The 21,671-nt window shown below is 40.2% G+C and overlaps 1 protein-coding gene across 11 annotated transcripts in view; it reads left to right on the forward strand.

The window, feature by feature from the left end:
* The window catches only part of KIAA1549L (KIAA1549 like), a 102,749-nt gene that overhangs the window by 35,750 nt on the left and 45,328 nt on the right, over positions 1 to 21,671 (forward strand). For 9 of the 11 annotated variants that reach the window (XR_011903640.1, XR_011903639.1, XM_072336923.1 and 6 more), the window contains exons 3-12: positions 2,557 to 3,171; positions 4,536 to 4,648; positions 6,053 to 6,272; positions 6,885 to 7,018; positions 7,406 to 7,568; positions 10,375 to 10,434; positions 11,683 to 11,834; positions 13,013 to 13,184; positions 15,789 to 15,952; positions 21,135 to 21,325. Coding sequence is in view for 9 of the 11 variants with exons in the window: in XM_072336923.1 (XP_072193024.1) it covers positions 2,557 to 3,171; positions 4,536 to 4,648; positions 6,053 to 6,272; positions 6,885 to 7,018; positions 7,406 to 7,568; positions 10,375 to 10,434; positions 11,683 to 11,834; positions 13,013 to 13,184; positions 15,789 to 15,952; positions 21,135 to 21,325 (1,984 nt within the window). In the remaining 2 variants the exon portion in view is untranslated. The remainder of the gene's footprint in view (positions 1 to 2,556; positions 3,172 to 4,535; positions 4,649 to 6,052; positions 6,273 to 6,884; positions 7,019 to 7,405; positions 7,569 to 10,374; positions 10,435 to 11,682; positions 11,835 to 13,012; positions 13,185 to 15,788; positions 15,953 to 21,134; positions 21,326 to 21,671) is intronic. The other 2 variants (XM_072336924.1, XM_072336925.1) reach the window with 1 other exon arrangement.

Below are 21,671 nucleotides of genomic sequence, written 5' to 3' on the forward strand. Positions count from 1 at the left end.
CCTTCAACACAGATTCGACCAGCTCTCAGGTTAGTGAAAGCAGAAATAGTCCCCTAAGTGTGGTTAATGATGTAAATTCCAGTATGGTGAATCAAAGAGGGGGTCCTGAGTTGTTGATGGACACCATGTCTTTAAATCTCTCTGGATCAACAGTTCAGTTCACAAATAGAGTGGGAAAAGAGTTTCCTTCAGGAAGGACCTCTTTTTTATCTGAATACTCTTATGTGCCAAAGATATTGCATCAGTTTTCCATGCCTGTAACTTCCAGAAGCGCGTTATGGTTACTGAATGAAGGTATGCATAATGTATCTTCTACTGGAGTGAAACCCAACAGTCAGCCATTTAAGCCACTCTTGACTGGCAGAAATAATGATGGTACTCCTCCGTCATCACCAGTTTTTCAGGGTAAAGCAGAGGTTCCAGCATTATTCTTCCATCCTGCGGGTACTCCACATAAAATCCCTCAGATGAGTCATCGTCAGTCTTCCACAGCGCTTACTAATTGCACTACAGGCTCTACTACTGCACCTTTTGTGTCATCAGCTTCTGAGAGCCTGGCTGAGGTCTCCAGCTCAACAGAGAGCATGTCTTCCTTTTTGTTGCCAAAATCACTTATTCCAGATGCAAGGCACGCTCACAGTGCAGTGCTGCCAGTACCAGCATTTAGAAGGGAAAGAGATTTTCTCTTTAGAAATGCAACACGCTCCTCTTCAACAAGCACAATGTCTCCTTTGCTAACTGAGACAAATGAGACCTCTGCTAGGGTAGCGCTCACAAACAGTCCAAGCGCAGCGACAGCCAACAAGGGTATTTTGCAAATCCCTTTGACTGTTTTCTCACAGCACTCCATGGTGTTTCTGAACCAGGCTTTGGCAGAAGACCTCACTAATGGAGCTCATGAAACAAATGGCATGCTGTTGCCTACTGCTTCTGCACGTACCGTCCCATATTCTGATGGCTCTCCTGTGACAAGAACAACTCAATGGTTGTTGACAAGATGGGTGACAGCAAAAATATCCACAGACTTTAATCCTAATTTTGTTCTGCCTTTTGGCTCTCAGCTTTCCAAAGTTTCTCCAGATATCCATGTCAGTAAGCCCTCCAAAGAGTTAAAGCTATCAGGAACCGCCTTGGAAACAGGAATGGCTGCTTCTAGTCTTGATGCAATTATAGGACTTTCAAATCCTGATTTTGCTGTCACAAATACATCTGCTACTACTAGTATCTCTGGGACTGCACATTTTCCACCTTTTGATGCAGAAAGAACTACAGATGAAGAGAGAAGTAATAAACCCACTATTGTAACCCCACATGCAGAACATTCACCTCTAAGAACCTTAACTCAGTCTCATTTTACCTCTAGTCAGACTTTATATTCAGGTGATACAGAGCAGCTTGTCTCTGTGCCTCCAGCATGGACTACTCTGCCATCCTTAGTTTCCTTGACAACAGTGAGAGACAACCACGGCTCAGGTTTCTCTGGGATTTCAAGTGCAGCCTCTGAAAGCAATTTAGCTCCAATCAACTCTCCCGAACTCACAGTTTCACCTTCTGTGCAGACCGATGCAGTGTCGTTGTCCTTAGCTGACACTAGTGCTTCTCTGGTAAAAAATTCTGTAGAAACAGCAGTAAGAGAAGTTCCTCCGAGTACTTCTGCATCAGCAACTGAGTATCATTCACAGTATTCAGTAGTTTCAGATCTGCAAAAGAAAATGAGAACAAACGATCAGCCACTTTCCTTTGCCTCTTCTGTGGAGTACGTGCATGCAATACCGAGTCCAAATGTTTCACATTTACTTTTCACTGGAGCGAAGTTAGACAGCTTTCCAGCATTTGTTATAGATGGGTTTGCACTGAAAACATCTCCTGTCCCGTATCTGTCCCTTGCTACTGTGGTTCCTGCCAGCCTGCAGAAAAAGAGTGGAAACACAGCTGAAAATGATACTCATTTCTTCACCGCTGGGAACATTAATATCAGTGCACAGCATGAAGCACCACTCCATTTACATGTCCCTCATGTTGATGATGCAGGTGTTTTTCCCAGCTCTCTAGAATCACAAATAACTGGTGCTGGAAAGATGACTTTAATGGCAAAAACCTTTAATGCAACACCAACGTTGGCTTTTCAGCTCCCTGACAACTTGTCTCTTTCAGCTAGCTATGAAATTAGTGCTGCACACAGCGGACTGCCAGGCAAGCCTCCTGTTTCTGTAACCAAGACTTTTAGCTCAGCTCTCTTACATAGTTCTGTTACGGAAGAAGATATTGGTTCTGGAAACTTGGAATTTATTGATAGCCAATTAGAGTCCTCTGGTTATTTGGTCATGGCTGATAAAAATCCAGCTACGTTAAGTGTGGAGGAGTGGGACACGAGTGCTACAAGGCAGAGTCTAGATCCTACTAGTATATCTAATAAAACCACTAAGAGCATGTCTTTGCAGACCCCTTCCATCAGTGCTCTGCAGTCAGTCATCATAACTTCTGTCCATCCATTACTAACACAACTAACTTCTGCTTTTTTTTCGACAACCAACTTTACCCATTCTGTCATTACAGTGTTATCTGGAGTGTCTTCTGGTGCAATACCTACGGTAGGAACTTCAGAAGCAAAACCACTAACAAGAAAATCATCTCCAGCTTCACCAGTGCCTGCTTCTTCCTTCATGTCGCTAGGCACTGAAAACACACCTTTGCCATCTGTGATGGCTTTAAACACTCCGGTACTGACTCTAACAAAAAATAACACTGCCACAAAATTGACCTCAGTTCTAAGTTCAGTAGGAGCACATACAGATCTTCCTTTTGCAACAAGAAACACAGCTGCGTCACCTGTGGACGTGACAGCTATGTTTATAACTTCTAAAAGTAGCACTGTCATGGCTTCCATGCTTGCACCCACAGCACATGTACCAAGGCAGATAAAAACAACAGTCACTGACAGCCAGAAATTCCCAAGCACAGAAATCACCAAAACATCAACCCCATATCCACTGACAATTACAGCAGCTTTGACATCTATTACAGCATCAGCGAAAGCAACTAGGCTTCCCCCTACTCGAGTGGAAAACACTTCTGCTCCTTCAGAAACAACAGCAGCAGCAGCTTTCGCTAACATGACTGCAGCTCCTCCTCTGGATTGTCGGCTCTCCTGGAACCTCATGGTTAAAACGGGTACGTGGGGCTATTGAGTTTGCTGAAAGGTGAGGGGCAGCTGGGGTGAATGCAAAATGTACTCAACTGTCAAAGAACGTAGGGGACTGGTGATTTGCTGAGGGACTAGGCTACTGCATTAGTGTACTGGGTACATAAAGGTACAGTTGTTAGGTAGGAATGGCACTGACTGTTTTTGTCACTCTGATTTTACAAAGAATGTTTTAAATGGAACAAGTTTGGGTGTGCTGTAGTTCAACTGGTCAGTGCGGGGATCTAGCAGAACCACCTAGGTGGAGGCACGGCCACGTTGTCGTGATGGCATGGTTTTTCCTTGGCAAAGGGGTCTGTGTTACTGAAGTAGAGAGTATAGTAACCTCAGTCTTTTGCCCTCTTTACCTATAAAAACTGGATGAAGTATTCATATGAATACCTAAATCTGTCATTAAAGATTCACTTGAATATAACTTCTAGTGTGTGAAGTTGCACAACTCAAAATGATTTTGAGCTCTCTGCATGAACAGAACATCATCTTATAGCTCTAAGAGTGATCTTTCACAGACTGCTATTCCCTAACTTTAACAGCCCTAAATTAAATAGGTCTGGAGAGAACCCTTGCCCAGGCTTCCTATGAACTCCTTATTGTAGCACAGGGCGGCACCAGCAAATGTACATATCTGAAAGATGCAAGCAAAGAAGAATCAAAAAAGGATTTATGAGCATATATAATCGTGGGTGATACTGAGGGACAATGAAATAACTGGTTTTAGTAGCTGCTAAATATTTATACCACTAGCATAATGAATAGAATAATCATTGCCGAAGATAGAAGTAGCGTGTATACAATGTGACTAGAAATGTATCAATGTAGCGATAGAACTCAGCAAATTATAAGTGAAAAAGAAAAAGCTACTGAAAATGTTAGTAAATGAAGTGTACAGGCAGTTGGTAAATTGCAAGCAGTTGTAGCAGCAGAATAACTTGTTTCTTTGTTTAGCTCTGTCTGTGAAGGAATGAAGTGGTTGTCCTTTATGGGAGCCTTCTTGTGTAGCAGCAGCCATGTCTTCTGGGGAGGCTGCAGCAGTCAATCCACAGGTGACCAAACATCATTGTACCTCACTCAGGAAGGCAGCACTGCAAAGTCTTGTTGCTAAAGAAATCAAAAGGGTTCGACTGTGTGCTGTAGCAGTGGTTTATTGTCATCAGAAAAGTGGTAACCTTGGGGACACCGCTAAGCCCCGACTGTTCTTAGTCCCATTGGAGCTGCTGCAAGTCATAGATGGCTTCTGCGATCTCCACCAGCTTATTCAACACAAAAGAATTGAAAAAGGAAGCAACAGTGTGTTAATGCCTCAAACTAACACGCAGCTTTTGCCGCGTTGCAGTTCTGTTTCTGAACACAAGGAGGATGATGATCAGCAAAGCCTTCAAGGAGAGTGTGACAAAAGGACTTAACCAGGCACTGAGACAAGCTTTCAATCAAAATGTCAGCACTCAGGTAAGCACGCCTGAATTGTCTGTGTGAAGAGAAATAATAAACATTTGTAACTAAGTGGCTCTTGTGTTAGTGGCTGCAGTGTTACTATAAACTGCAGGCTTGGGCATATTTATTTCTATTTAGATGCTTCTTATTACCGAGGAGCACCTGGTGATGTTGTTTATCCTGTCAGCACTTATATCTTATTCCATCTCATTTCCAGTATGTGATTGCAAAGAAATTCACAGGTTTGTGTTGCCTGTAGGCTTTATGCACCTGGGTGACTTGGTTGTGTCAAAGACAAGTAGCAGGTATCTTTGTGGAGGGGTAGATAGTAAGAGGAAGTTGGTGGGCTAGGTAGTGACAGGTATTCCAGTGTTGGTTGATGGGACTCTGTTCACCCCTCCTGATTGCTTCCTCACCCATATCTAATACATCAGTGTCTCCAGATTAGTTCTGACGCATGGGCAGTTATGTATACTTGGTTTTGGGTCTTGGAGCAAGATGATTTCTTAACTCTGGTATTGCCTTTTTTGATGCAAATTCCAATCAGACTGATTAAAAGTTCTGCCTGCCTGCGGCTTTATGTTGAAGTGGTGGCTCTGAATGCAGAATGCCTCTTAAAGAGGAGCACTGAGCTTTTCTTATGGAAAGCAGGCATAGATGACGCCTGCTCTGGGCTCTGAAAATATGAGGACCATTAAAAAATCTTTGTCATTTTATTTGAATAAATTGAAGAGAAATACAGCTTTCTTTTAGGTATCTTCTGGAAAACTGCAACTAACAGAAGTTTCCTCCTTTACAGCAGTGCTACTGTTCTTAGACTTGATCAATTGCAAAAGCAGAGCTAGTAAATGGGATGTCATTGCTGTCAGTCCATTTCCATTGAAAATTGAGTGTCTGACAAGTTCAGTTCTACAGGGATGAAAATCCTGAGCAGGGAGAGAGCATATTTTGCTGGACATCAGTGAGGGAGGCATGCTCATCACCTTCCAGCTAACCTGCATGAAATTCTGCGGCTGAGTGTTAGAGGTTGCTGGGGTGCTGTTCCATAAAACACACGTTCCCACTTCTGTTAGGCACTTTGTGTTGAGCCTGAAGCTGTTGTATGGGGTATGCTCATCAAGGAAGGGGGAATAAGTAATTTTGCTCAAAATGGCAAGCGTATCCTTTTACCTATATGTGAATGAAGCCTTGACCCGTATTGGAGATATGTGAGTTGTCATGGCAATGATGATGAGATGATGTTTTGCATGGGCTGTAACTAAACATCCCTGAGCAGTTCTGTGATTTCCATGTCAGGTGTGGTGCTAGTCTTGTACAGACAGGAGCCCTGCTAGTGAGCCATATTCAGATTGAGATGTCTCATCCAATAGGGGTTGCATTTGCAACCAAAATTTTAAAAGATTTCCCTGTGTTCTTTAGGTGGAAATCTTGGAGCAATCAAGTAACCTCACAGTTGGTTACTATGTTACACGAGGGAGACTGGTTTTTATTCCAGCTGCTGTAATTGAAAGGCTAATTGCCTATGGGATTAGCAATGCAACAGCAGACTTAAAGCAACACATACTGAGTCTTCAGTCCATCGTGGCCCTGGCAGTGCCATGGAAGCCTCTTCCTGCATACCACCTCCAGCTGAAGACAGGTGAGTGATGGCCTGCATAGGCTGACAGTTGTGTGTTTTGTTAGAGGTCCTGTGCAGAGGGGTGGTGTTTGTCCTTCCCTCTGCTTCCTTGCTTCCTTCTTGGTCTCCAGTGCAGCACCACAACATGAAGCAGCAAGACAGCCTGTGCTTTGATTTCATCTGCATTGTGACAGTGCCTTCAATGCAGGACTGCTGGTAGTTTGGGAGGAATGCTGCCTTCCCAAATCACTGCCTCAGCTCTGTAGAATAATGATTTCAATTGTAAAGTGGCTTCTTATATGTTATTATGTATGTATGTATGTATGCGTGCTTGAAATATATATTCCTAGCACAAACAGAATGAGAATCAATATTAGAATTTATTATAGCTTGTAATAGCCGATGGCTCGCAAGATTTTAGAGTATAACTTCTGTTTTAGTATGAATCTCACCGCCCAGCTTTGAGTAAATGTGCTTGCAGTGTGCTGGTCTGACCATTTTATGCATCAGTACAATGCTTAAACGGCATAAAATGATCTTACGTGGCACTGTTTTTACCTGCACTTGGGCATCATAAAGGTTACGCTAGTAGACATATTTTGTCTTCACACAAATGCACTGTTCCTTTTCCAGAGCTGCAGTTTGTGAGTCAAACGGATAATATACAGTCATGCAAATTTGTTCAGACGATGGAGCAAAGGTTACAGAGAGCGTTTCAAGACGCCGAAAGAAAGATCTGGAATACCAGCAACAATCTAACAGTTCAGGTACAGCATTGCCTGCTTTGCCAGTGCTTGTTGCTAAAGTTTCTTGGTTATCATTTGTTATGTGTGTACTTGTATTTCCATATAATATATTTCAACTAAATGTCTTTGGCAGACAATATGGCAGTAAGTTTATGCTTTCCTCTGAAATAGTTTTGTTTATCGGAGGTAAACTTATAAATACAAGATTCATTAAAAAAAAAACACGACTGTTTTGAAACTCAAATAGAGATGAAGTGTAAGGTATTCTTCCAGCTTTATATTTCTACTGAATATTCAGGCACCTTTTCTGCCTTCTCCAGTAATTCTGTACATGCTTTATTTTTTTTGTTATTATTTCTTACTGAGCTGAAACAAGATCACACGTTTATTTCTTTACCTCTTTTCCAGATTTTGAATACCTCCAAAGTCTCTCAAGCTGTCACTCTGTTTTATGTAGTCAACAACCAAAGCACAACTTTAAATGGCACTATTTCCAGCAACCTTCTTAATCAGCTGTCAGCTGAGCTGGTGGGTTTCTATCTGACCTACCCACCTCTCACCATTGCGGAGTGTAAGTATGCACTTCTCAACACACACCTGTAGGATCAACCACCACCAAGCCTTTATATTGCAAATACCTTTGGTTTGAAGCTCATATATTATGGGTTATTTTGATGACAACTTTCTGTTGTTTTCGACTTAGTTTAAGAAAAAGAATGAAGTGGGTGGGAACTTAAAAGTTGTGGTTTTTTTCCTACTTGAGTTGTGTATAGAAGGGAAAAAAAAAAAAAAAGCCTATGCTAAGCTCCAAGCAAAATTAAATAGTGTATAAAATAAAAATCTCCCAGTTTGCTGCTTCAGAGTAACTTATTCCAATGCATAGAGTGCATCTTCAGCATAGCCCTTTGCTATTGAAAGATTGAGCCCTCAGTGATTGGTCTGGGAGCATGACTCAGTAGCATGCTACCACACTTGTTTAGTGGGTGAGCTCTATCAACATACCTCTTTCCTCAGAGTCGTTGGGTATCTGCTAAGCTTTTCACTCAGTTTGTGATGTGTCAGTAATTCACTTGCATTTCCCCAGTATGAAGAATCAGAGGTACAAGACCTAGATGAAGTTGTATCATACAGCCTGTATGGTATATATGATCTCTGACTTTGCTAATTTCTCTAGAAGGAATAAAGAGGTGGAACATTTCATCATGTGGATTTCTGTTCAATCTGCTTTGTAAAATCAGTCTGTGTAATTAAGCTTGCTGTAGTGACAGGTTATCCATGCACTGGAAGTGAGAGTAAATAAGCCTGATTAGGTACATTTGTGCGTGGTAATGGTACCTGGTTAAGTAAGGGCATGTCTCTGCTCACCTCAGCATTAGGTAAAGTGTCTTCATGTGATGCTTACTGAATTTGATATGCTGTGTCCAAATACCCCTAAAGTTCTGGTAGCTATGGAGTCATTGATAATGCTGTAACATTGCCATAGCTTGTAACTTTTCATTTTGCAAGCACTGAGATAATTGGATATGTGAGAGTAGAGCCAAATGTATTTAGGATCAGAATACTCAACTGAATAGTTTTGTAGCTTCAAATAAAGTTAATAAGATCTTTGTTTATTTTCTGATTCTGAGAAGAACTAGAACCAGAATACTGAAAAGTGAGCACTGGGGAAAGGTGCAAGTTACCTGTTTGGCAAGTATATCTTGTTTACACACAACCCAATGGTAGTCACTCATGCAGCTCTTCATCAGGTACTTTCCCAATGAACAAGTATGTGGTGTATGTGATCCCTCTCCAGAGCTAGGATGGTGGGAATCACAGCTAACCCTGGTGATCATGCAGATGTTTGAAAAAGGAACGTATGTTAATCTTGAGGCATTACCTATCCACATCAGATATTTGCAGCCTGATAACTAGGTGAAAATGCCCGGTGATGAGTTCTGCTGCTGCAACAGATGTAGTTTCAATTTAAATCAGGATTTGCCCTACTTGGTGCTTTTTGCATAAGGCAGTGCGGGTGTATGCTTGATAGTCAGCAGCTGTAGAAGACATTTGTCATGAAGGAAGAGTCTCATGTGGTATTGCAGTTCTCTGCCAGTCCTTGGATGTGATGAACTGACCCAACTGAGTCTTTAGCAAGTGCTACTTTAACAAGTAATGGCTTATATTTCATTCTGGAGTTCTCAGTTTTATTCCCAGCACAGCAGGTATACAGCAAACGCGTGATCTTAATGTGCACGTAGTATTTATGGCTTCAGACTGATGGCATGCATTGTGAGAATGTTTGCTTTGAAAAGTGTTTTATGCTTATTCATGTGGTGGTGCAGCGGTTTCAGTTTGTCAGACAAATGCTGCTGTCACTTTCAGAGCACGCTGTTTCCCCCTGGACTCTGGCAGCTCCTCCAGAGCCCTCACCGTCTGTCATGGAAATGGGCAGCTCAGGACATACAGTGAAATTTCCTTTCAGAAGCAGTTACTGTGCACAATCAGATATTGTACAGTGTTTACTATTTCAAACTACAGTGGAGTTTAAAAATCAAGGTAATTTAATAGTGGTGTATCAACGTGGAAAGTGCAGTGATATTTCCTGGAAGAAGTTCCAAATAATGATGCCTTCCACCTTGAATAAATCTACTGAGGAAAAGCTGATGTGTGTAAAGAATTAGCAGTGTGTTAAACTTCACAGCCTAACGCGCTTTTGAGATGCAAAACACAACAAAAAGCATCAAAACAGCAAACATCAGTTCATCACAGCTGTAAGCACATATGGTAGCACCTTAAATGCTACAGTGTGGGTTGTGATTCCAGTGTGCCGGTACCCCACTCTGAGCCATTTTCACTGTTTTGTTAATCTCGTTTGTAGTCCATGTGGAACTGTGTTCTGGTTAATGGAAACTGACAGTCGTGTATTTTAATTAATAATATTTGACATTGTGCGTAGACTTATGTAAGGATTGAGTCACAGAATGACCATGGAAAGTTATCTTATATTCCTGGAAGATTGCTCATGTAGAGAAAGCAGCAGAGATGTATATAACATGGAGATATACATATCACATATTATCTTTAGTAATAGTTAATCCTTGGCTTTACTCACAGAAAGTGTACCAGCAAATATTCTGGCAGCAGGAGATTCGTTTTATGTTGTGCAGCAGCACCTACACAGTTTACATTTTGTGTCCTTTTTCAGACAGATGGGAAACTGTAATCCTGAATTTTATGTCTCTAGCTCTTCTTCCTTGGTTGAACAGTCATGTAACTACCTTTGTGAAAAAGCTGGAGATCAATCTTATTTATTGATGTGTGGCTGTGTTGTTCAGGCGCATAAAATGTGTGAGGTATTGGAATATTATGAAATCATTTCTACTTTTGTTTTAAAGCTTTGGAATATCCAAACCTCGATGTCTCAGAGTCAACTAGAGACTACTGGGTGATCACAGGTACTTTTTTAATCTCCTTCTGTTTTCCATGCAATTGAGGGAATAACTTTTAGTACTCAATTATAGTAACACATTGGTACAGTGATTTTATATAAAAATAAGTGGTTGCCCACTGAACGCTTCTGTTGCATTCAGCTGGACAAATGTATCCGAAGTTACTCTTGGGCTCAACTGTGATTTGTCATCTTGGGCAGGGAACTCCCCTGCACCCAATGCTTGCTTCAGAATTAATGTCATTTTGGTTTTAAGTGTTTATAAGTGCAGCTATTTTAAGAATTTAAACACAGTTGTTGGGACTTGGGTTTAAATCTGAAATCAGAAGAGGCTTGAAGATGAAACCCAGGAAGAAAAAAAACAGGTGATCTATTAAGCCAAGGGAAGTGTGTTAGAATCTGCTGACTGAGTCTGGGAACTTTTGCTTTTTTTACCTGAAGCTTTAAGTGCTTAACTTTCTGTTTATAGAACACTAGTATCAGGTTCCCCTTCAGGCATGTCCTGACTTTACAGGTGAGCAGGAGAGAGAGACCCTTTTTCCAATATCTTTGAGTCAGTAGATCCCAAAGCCTTCTTATCAGTGCATCTGTGGCTGGAATGGTTTAATGCTCGGGGGAGCGAAGGGGAAGGCGCCTGATGTGAAATGGCTTAAATTCTGTAATCTCCTTCTAGGATCCAGTGTGACTTGGTCCTGTTATGTCTACTCCTAATTTCCAGGTTAAAATCACCCTCTGAAATGCAAGTTCTCCACTGATGCTCCTTGTTTTTTTTTGTTTTTTTTTTGCCTTTGTGCACTTAGTGTGGTGGAATACTGTTGGTATTACAACGGAAATAGTGGTTTCAAAAAGCAAACGAAGAAAAAAGCTCTTAATGATGATCCCAGATGAATTTTTAAGTAACACTGAAAAATCATACATAGTTATGAACAAAATGAGCATGGTGTATCACTTAATTGAACTCTGTGCAATTTTAGTGTATATTTTAGTTTAGCATTTAGGAAATATCTATTCAATGATAAATGCTCCCAAATATAAATATTTTTTAAACAATTGTGTAGAGCTTCAACTTCAGATTTCAAAACTGCTGGGTGAAAAAAGCCCTGCTGTTTGCCTAACAGGAGCATCTGGTTGTTCCTTTGATAAACATAAAGCCAGACAGGTCCCAAACTGGTTTTCACTGACCTCTACGTTTGAGATTATGGATTTGATGCTTTTCTGAGTCTGTGCTGATGTGTGATTTTCCTCATTCCTGCAGTTATACAAGGGGTTGATGTTGCATTACTGGGGCTGAACAATCAGAGCTTTGCAAGACTAATGGAACAGCGTTTGGCCCCGCTGTTCATGATGTCCCATCAGCAAGGAAGACGTTTTAAACGTGCCACCACTGTGGGCAGCTACACTGTACAGGTGATCAGTCTGACATCAGTTATACCTAAATGTGCTTTGTGGAGAGTTTTGTCTGGATGCATGCTGCCTGAATGTGTGGGGAAAGCTCTTTAACTGTATTGAGCTTTCCTATCTGTTTTCAAGAGTGCCCAAGGAGAGCAAGCAATATGCATGGTATTAATAATAGGTTCCTTTTGCTGAAGTCAGCCATGTTTCCATGCCTCTCATCTTCTAGAAATCGTCACTGGCTAATCAGTGTTAACAAGTATTTTGTCTTTTGGTTGCTGTGAAAATTCATACAATACACATACTTTAGCATGAAGTCACCTATTCTACATAATGAGTAGTTCTCATTTTTGTACTCAACTGTGGGGAAAAAAGTGTTTCTTAGCTCTTCCATCACTGGAATAACTCAGTAAAGGTAGAACTGTTCCTTTTTGTTGAAAAGATGTGTGAGGCAGTCCTTCTACAAGGTTAGTCATAGAATCATATGTCCACAGATCACATTATGAAGTAAACATTTGAGCCCTGAGTAATTTATTAATCATCTTTCTACTTACTACATGACAATATTTACCATTCATTTAGTTGGAACATTCCTACTTTGCTTTCTCACTAATTCAGCCTAATGATGGTAGTTGCTGAGTATTCAAAGAGAAAGTCTTTTCCAAAATCCATGACAAGTTTTTGTTTTTCTCCTTCAGCTCTGTGTTATTTTTCAAGAATTGCTTGTTGAGTGACATGAAAACAAATGTCCAAATTTTTTCCTGTATAAAACTGAGAAAGCGCAGTTAGCCTGGCATAAAAAATAATGAATATGGCAGCAAAATGTGAGGCAAATTTTCAGCTGCAATGTGTCAGTAGTGTGGTTTTTAACAGTAGATTTTTAAGGATTCCCTTTTAACAGAGGACTGTGTTGTCCAAGCATTTGAACCTCTCCTTTTTACTGCATGCCTTTCCTTTGCATTAGGATTATGTTTAAGGATTTTCATGAAGGCAGTCATTCCTCACTAATCCTAATAGACTGTAGTGTAGAGGGGAAACTCTGCTCCTCTTCTAATATTTGCCTGCAGCTTATGCTTTTAACAGATCTGACGATCTGCATGCACTGCCTTCACGTAACTTCTTGCTGGTTTTGTAATGACATGATACAAATATGGCTTATTTCTCTTTCTCTCATTTTCTCATTTTTCTGAAAGATGGTAAAAATCCAAAGAATTCCAGGACCCAAGGAGCCAGCTGAACTGACATACTATACCTTATATAATGGGAAACCTTTGCTGGGCACGGCAGCTGCCAAAATTTTGAGTACTGTTGACTCCCAGCGGATGGCCCTGACACTGGGTTATGTGATTCAAGTTCAAGCTGATCGTAAGAGTCCTTTTTGAGTTTCTCTCTGTTAATCTCTCTCTTTTTTTCCTTTTTAATAACTGTTTAATGTATGAATTGATGCCTTCAACTAATTGAATCTCTCAGTTGTCTCAGGTGTTGGTCCAGGTGGAATTAAACTTATAGAGTGGATTTCCATTCTGGATCTCCTTTCTGGCTAAGCAGCATATAAAATGTGACTTTCTGGGATCATCACTTCAGCCATCTGAAGGAGCAGTGATTCTGAAATAATTACAAGTATTGCAAGGATAGGAAAAGAAGGAGCTAGTATAATAAGTAATTGATGTATTGTCCAAATCCACATGATTGAGTTAGAAGGCTGAAGTATGGTATCATTTCCAGGGAATGAACTATATACTGTACCTGATCCTTTATTTGTCTGTTATTGACTTTTATGGGACTAAAATTGCAGATTTCCGTTCCTGCCCCCATAAAGCCTAGCATTTAAAATCTAAACTACTTTGTTTTCAGTGAGAATGTTTAGCGGCTTTGTTTTTGCTGAAGCAGCTGTAGGGAACTTATGGCAGCTTTATGACTCTGTGGAGGTTTGTTACCTATATGGGTGTTTAGGTAATTATAAACAGCTGCCACAGATGATTTAACTTTGTACTTCTATCATCTGATAAGGTGACTTCATTCAACCTATAGATTTTCAGAAAAGTTAAGCATGCATACAGTATTGTAAAGAAACTGTACAGAAGTGGAAATGCTGACCTTGGGTAACCGAGATTCCAAAGTCGGAGTGCTTAAAATGTAGGAGGTAAAACTATCTTTATAGTTTATGAAGGAAAGAAATCAATTTGTCTCGTTTTAGACAGCGTGTTTGTCTCGTTTTAGTCAGCCTCTATGTTCCCAAAGAAAATATTTAGTGTGCATTTCATTTCTACTCGTAATTTCTGCTGCAGCAGATTGAGAGGTTCTGTACCAGAATGCAGTAAGAAAACACATCTACCCTCAGGAGTTCATGGTCTGGTTAGGCTGATGAATAATAACAAAGAAGTTCCTGTTTCATAGATGATGGACTGAGTTATAGCAAAATGAAAGCTTGCTTCAAAATCCACCAAAATCTGGCTGAATTTGCATAAGCAACAGAATGACTTATTGATGGTAACACTGAAGCCAGTAACTGAATTTGGGTTCTAAAACCAGGAATGCTAAATGTTAGTCCTGTTTGTCATAATGTCATTGTTTCTTCTGTGTCCTCTACAGATAATAGTCATATTTCTTCAATAATTTTCTGCTCACAGAATTAACATGATTATTTTCTGATAAAATTCAGATTTTCCTTCCTTCCCCACAGCTCTTTTATTTCCTTTCATTCATTAATTTAGACTTATACAAGTTAATTGAGAAGTGAACCTTGAAAGGTCACTTAATCCTAGAGTTCAGCTTGGTATTCTGGAGGGTCTGTAAGCATACAATTACTATCAGGTACATAATGGTGCTATTCCTGCTCAGCCTAGCAAACTGCATTGGCATTGTGTGGAGGTACAGACAGGCAGTGAAATGGGCTCAGCCTTCAAACGTACTTTCAGCTGGATTTCATAACTGCTGCAGAGCCAGAGCATTATGGTGTGCATTCAGTCTGATCCTGAAAGATGCTGTGTGCCTCTGACAAGCTAATAAGCTCAATGATATTTGAAAGCATTAGTCCCCAAGGAAATATAAAAGGCTATTTTACATTGATATGTTCACAATTGCCTATCCATGCCAGAAAGCAATGGCAAAGAAAAATAAATAGAAAAAGCATGTTGAAGTCCACAAAATATTTTCACTGAATGAAAATGCAGAATCATAAGGAGATTATCTGGTGTTTTTCAAGAGAGAAATGCAGTGATAACAGGTTTATGTAATAGGAGGTTCTCTGATGCAAGTGTGAGGTTAGCATGCATACTAAAAGACTTTATTCTAGTGAAATGGAATCTAAAAGCATTTAAGTACCATTCCATTTCTGAATTGGATCCTTTTCCTCATGCCATTATTAATACATCTGCAGAGAGCTCTTTCCATCCTTACCAATTCTCCTTCAGAAATGATGGATTAATTTTGATCTTAACTATGACAGTATATTCCTAGAGCACAAGAGAAGCGTTTTGTTATTGCCCTGTCAGTAATGGCTGTTGGCATGCTTAGCTTCATTGTCTTTGAAAAAGCTGAGCCAATTTGCTCTTGTAGAGCTATTAAGGCTGTGCTACTGGGCATGAACTCTGTGTGTATACTTTCAGCACATATACTGTCTTCCTATAAGCTGGTTGTGTTTTGAAAAGTACAGGATGCATTACTTAAATGTCTCCTTTAAAAAAAGAATAATAATTTTACTAATTCTGTAAATGAATATTTGAGCGATATTTAATGTCATCTAGTGTGGCTTGGGAGCTGATGGCAGCTTTTGCTGTTGGGTATGTGGGCTGAATGGTGTTGCTGATTCTTTTATTTATACTTAAGAAATATAAAGGCATAAATAGGCACTAACAATCCTTGTATACTAATAATTATCTGGAGGCAGCTGAAGGCACTATTGGAAGCAGTTTGCGCCTTCAATTTACACAGTGAAACTTACCAGTGTTGGTTTGCAATTTTCTGTAGCTGTGGTGAAGAACCCACCAAACAACCTGTGGATCATTGCAGCGGTGCTGGCTCCCATTGCTGTGGTTACAGTTATCATCATTATCATCACAGCAGTTCTGTGCAGAAAAAACAAGAATGACTTCAAACCGGATACCATGATGAACCTGCCTCAAAGAGCTAAAGTGAGTGGCTGATCTGCAAGTCCAAGACGTCTCTTTGCTTTCTGAAGTTCTTACTCTGATTCTTTGCTAGGTGTAGTTGAAGGATTCTTCGGCTTCTTGATGCAACAGACAGCAGGATTATTGCGATTTCAGCTTTGCTGAGAACTGTAGATTGGGGTGAGAGCTGAAGGAAGGCGTAATGCATTTGACAGGTCTTTTCTCCTCATCTTAGCACAGCTGCAGATGGGTGCAGCTGGTGTCAGCTGTATCAAAAATGATACATTTTGTTTCATTTCCAATATGCTTATCTATTTATCTGATATTACCAAAGTAGTGTTAGAACTAGATCCGGAAAATTGAAACAAGTAATATTCAAACGCAAAAAATTAATATCACTGCAATATCTCTTAATGTCCCACTGAAATGTCTAAAATACAGACTATGCACATCTTAATTCCTATATGTAATCTCAGGTCCCAACTGAAGTACAAAGGGAGACTAATTTGTACGTTGTTTTGAGCTGTCATCGTTATTGGGTACATTACAGCTGAGTGAAGTTACTATTTAAGAAAGAGATTGCTGCTTGGAGCTGCAATAGAAAAAGAGCTAGTTTTAATATTCCACAGTTATCATTCCAGAAAGAAAAAGAATTTCCAATTTTGACTTTTCTCCAAGAAGAAAGATTTAATAAGGCTAATAAGGTAAAGGCGATCAGGTGGAAACCTGTTCCCTCAGTCTGCATTTACACCAGCAGTCAGTGTGATCACACAGGAGCTGGATCTTCAGAACAAGACAATTGGTGCTGAGCTGCCAGCATCCACCCTATGTTCATTTCAAGTGATTTCATTGCACATTTGCTCACATTTGTAACTTCAGTGCAACAGGCTGGCTGACTTGTAGAGTACATTTCCTGTCCTTCTTTCATCTGACAGAAGGTTTGTGATCACTGAGGTTGTGGTACAGTGTGAATCAAAGTGTGGCCAGTGGAGTTAACTTGGGGATTTACTTCAAAGGTGTGCTCCTGATCCAAACTACACTGCTAGTATAGAATCTTCTTCAGTTCATTTTTGGTATATTTTGACACTCAGTAAAATATAATTTAGTTCATTAGATAGGAAGTGATTCCTTTCAGAATGAAAGCTAAATTGATGTGTGCTTAGTTACACAAAGGTGGTTCCATCAGAAAGGTTCAGCTGGATCTAGCTTAGGGTATACACCAGTGTATTGACCATAAAGGATAAATCCAGCAGTAGGATGGAAACAGACTGGTTTTTGTCTTTCCCAATTACAGTATCTTTACTTAAAATAAAACTAGGGAATGTATTTCAGGAAGAGAATGTTATCAGATCATTTTGAAAGAGACGGTTTCATTGTTATTTTTAATTCCAGCATCAGTGACCTCAGGAGTAGCAGTAGCTGCCTGAACTGTAGTTTCCTACAGTTTGGCAATACAAGTGGCTGATGGTGTCATGTCTACATCACATTTTAAATGAACATATAGGAAGAAATTCTTTCCTGTGAGGGTGGTGAGACACTGGCACAGGTTACCCAGAGGCTATGGATGCTCCCTCCCTGGAGCACTCAAGACCAGGCTGGGTGGGGCTGTGAGCGACCTGTTCTAGTGAGAGGTATCCCTTCCTATAGCAGGGTAGTGGAAGAGGATGATCTTAAAGGTCCCATCCAACCCAAGCCTTTCTATGATTCTGTATGATATTTCATTGCTTAGAAAAGTGCCTGAGACTGCTTGATTAATGCTGCATCTGATCTGATAAGTGGGGTCACAGCAGAGTGATTTTTAATTTAAGGAACAGCTTTAATATTTTGTTTATGCAGGCTTCTGTATCACTGGAATGTTTCTGATACCTTTTGAATATGAGGAGAATGTCATGGGATGCATATAGCCTTGGGTTTTCAGCTGTTGTTTTTGAGCGGTGCTCCCTTGTACCAAGGGAGCTGGCAGAGCAGAGCAGCCTGTTCATCACTGCAGTCCTCCTGCTGCTGTGAGCAGAGGGATGCTGCAGTTCTTCACTGAGCAGAGCTGCCTGCCACAGCCCTTCGGGGACTCACTCATCCCATGTCAGCAGGTAGGATGCCTGAACACAGCACGGAGGGGAAATGAAACGCCCAGCTTAAATATCCTTCTGCAGAGCGGGGTACGATGTAACAGCAGGAGTGCTGCATCTGCCTGGTAATTTAGGAATGACTTTGTTGTTCTCACAGGCTGACGGCTAAATAAGTAGGGTTTAAAAAATGACCTTTCTTGTACTGTGTATTTTATAGTGTCTTAGGGATTGTGTTGTGTTTTTGTTGCCATTCTGAACTGGCTGAGGAGCCAGTGACATCAGGACTAAGTTGCAGGGAAGTAGCAGTGTTACCTTCTTTTTTTTTTCCTCAGCTTTTCATTTTTTCACAACTTTCCAGTTGTGAAATTAAAAGAAGAAAAAAATAATTAAAAAAAAGGTGAAATTCTAAAGGGAGTTTATCTTAATGTTCTTGAAATGCTGCTTCTGTTCTGAGATGCTGTTTTTCCTTTGAGGTTTTGGGCAGATGTTAGCATTTACCTCTCTTGCTTCTGAATTCACAGTATGCTTTTTTAAAGGCTGTAATCTGAAATCTTTCTTTTTTAGTGCATGACAGTATAAGCTTGCATGTAGACAGAGATCAAATCTGCAGTCTAAGATCCACCAGTGAAAACAAGTAGTGTAGGCCATGAGAAAACAGACACTATAAATTTGGTAAAGGGCATGGAAAAAAGAAACCAGAGATACTGTCTGTGTTTGTGGTTACGTATGCAGAAGGAGGGAATAACCATCCTTTCTTCTCTTCGTTCCCTTTTTTGTTCTTTCCTTTACTTAAATATCAGTGCCTCTTTCATAATCACTACGAGGAAAAATGTCCCAGTGACAGTTCTCCGTGTTCATTTTCCCCTTTTCCAGGCAATGTAATTTAATCATCTAATCATGTCTTATTTCAAAATCAATATTCAAATCCCCCTCCGTCGGTCTCTCTGAGTACTGTGGCCATATTGGACACCTATGCTTTCTGTGCCTTAGCACTGCCTGATCGTGATTCAGCCTTGCCAGTTCCCTTCAGGGGTGGTAAAGCCATCTGTTCCTGTGGACTTTCACAGAGCAGGGTTCCAAGATCAAATTTTATTTAACGCAATATGTCCGCTGATGAGGATGGCTTTTTCAGCTCTTCCTTAATGCAATTTGTTGCCAGACATGGTGGTAAGTAGAATATAGATTAAAATAATCTTTATTTTGTTCCTTTGGCACATACAAGCTGGGACTCTGTAGAGTCCTGTAAAAATTCTCATATTCTGTCTCTTCTGTTGCTTTTTTTTTTATAAAGTAAGGTATGAATTAAAAGTTGTGTCTTCTGCTATTTGCTAAGCATGGAAAACTATCTGATTTAATCATCTTTTCTTTTTTGTTGCCCATTTTTGCAGAGTAACTGTGATAGTCTTGACTAAATGGTTAGTATAGATATTAAGGCTGAAAAGCATTATGTTCATTAAAAGTATTACTGTTTAGGATGATGTGCAGTAGCTCTTCCTAATTGTCTTTGCACAGCTCCTACTTCTTTTCTCATTCCTTTCTTCCCTGAGTAGCTAGTGGCTGCTTTTTAAGGTCCTCTGCCATCAGAGGAGGGCAAGCAGAAGGCTGTAAGGGGTGGTACTATCACGTTTTGCCATGGGGTAGCGATGGTGAATTGGTTTTCCTCTGATACACTGCAAGATCTGTCATGCCAGTGCATGGAGACGTCTGCTGCCCAGACAACAGTTAGCCCAATTAGTGTCTCCTTCATACACTGGAGCTGTTTATCAGATGAATTCTGAAGTACTTGAGCACATTAGAGATCATCAGCCTTGGTTTAAGCAGGAGATGGAGAACACAATACAGAATCCCATATACAACAAATTGTTTCTTCTTTTTTTTTAAGAAGAACACAGCTTTTCATTTTCAGACTGAAACTGCTTATGAAATTTATCTGTATTTTTAGCATAGCCCAGATTCAGGAAGGCACAGAACGAGGGAAAAAGGTTTTTTTTAGAGCTCATTCTTTTTCTGTGCACAAATCAGCAGACTTCTTATTGGTCTGACTTTCTTCTGGAATGAAAATACTCAGTGGCAGCAGGACAGGAACCTGAGAGGGATCGCTTGGTTTTAAATGTCTAATTTTGATGAGTTCCCCAAAGTAATTTGAGGGTTAAAATCAGCCTTACCTATCTTTGGAAGTGTTTTTTGATGTTTTTTTTCTTAGCATTCTACAAATAATCTTTCTACTTCAGGTAGGATACATATTTCTGAGACAAATTAACTCAGTTAAATACAGCAAGAACATTTTTGTGTATTACATGTTTTTCCCAGTGTTGGCCAGGATTGTCCGAGTGGTTCTTTTCTTCCCAATAGAAAATGCATTTTTGAAAGTTAAGTTTTGCTTGAACTATTGAATTTCTCCGCTGGGAGAATCCACCTTTCAGTGGCTGCTTTGCCCTGAACATGTTGTCATTTCTGCTTTCTGCTTGCAGAGGCAGCAGGGAAAGCACAGCCATGGCTTCAGGCTGGGCACACAGCACTTGGCTGCCAGGGCTGCAAGCCTCTTGCAAATGCCACTTTGCAAGAGAAACAAGTAAAATCAATAGGAACCTTCCCAGTAGGCAACTTGAAAGCCAGAGGGAATGTGATTTCCCTACTCTGTGAAGAATAATTTGAGGGGGTGGAGGGAGAAGTGGGGTAAAATCTTGCCCATGAAACTTTCATTTGTGCCTTTTTTGCTTTGTCTTGATCTGGAATAAATTACTCTCACCTACTCTCACCTCCTTTGGAAACAGAAGATTTTTTTCATGGAGAACATTTTATTTATTTTCCATATGGTCTTGATTTTCTCCCCTTTTTATATTTTCTTTTGGTTTATATTTACTTTTGCGTTGTCTGTCAAAGGAAATTCTGGGGGTAAGACATGGGAAGGAAGGTTAGCCAAGTTTAATACTAATTACTCATGTTTAAATTGTGTGTAATGGAGATCTTATCAGAAATGTTGCTTTGTTGGTCATTCGTAGTGCAGTCCACACATTTTTATCTCTGGCGTATTTGATTAAAAGAAGTATAGTGGTAGTGGAAAATTGTATATTCAAGTGGAAATTATGTTTTAAGATATGACGCGTTCTGGAAATGATTTTTTCCACTTGTTTTTGCAGCCAGTACAAGGCTTTGACTATGCCAAGCAACATTTAGGTCAGCAGGGAGCTGAAGATGAAGTTTTACCAGTAACTCAGGAGACTGTCGTACTTCCACTTCCAGTCAGAGACGCCCCTGCCTCCCAGGAGAGAGAAATTACTCAGGATGGAAGCACCATTAAAACAGCCCAATCCAATGAAACAAGGAAAAGGTATGGAGTTGCGTGTTTTTGCTGAGGGGTGAATGGGGTACGTGTTGCCATTGCTTAGGGAAAATTGAAAGGTTTGGTACCCAAGCACCATGTGTGGCAGATGATTCCTCCATGACATATTCTTGGTGTAACATTAGTCTGTACTGGATGTGCAAGTTTGCTGCAAAATGAAAGATAAACTGAAGTCTCCACAGGTGAGTAGAAGAGTTAAATGGGAAATGTCTGTCTTGTGCATGCTGGTCTTGTGCATGCTGGCCTTGTGCAAGAGGTAAACCTAAAATAAACACTGAATCTGGAGCATGAACACCAGTAATTCCTCAATTAAAGCAAAAGACAAGACTTCTGT

The sequence above is a fragment of the Excalfactoria chinensis genome, chromosome 5 (genome assembly GCF_039878825.1).
Source record: "Excalfactoria chinensis isolate bCotChi1 chromosome 5, bCotChi1.hap2, whole genome shotgun sequence".
Lineage (NCBI taxonomy): Eukaryota > Metazoa > Chordata > Aves > Galliformes > Phasianidae > Excalfactoria > Excalfactoria chinensis.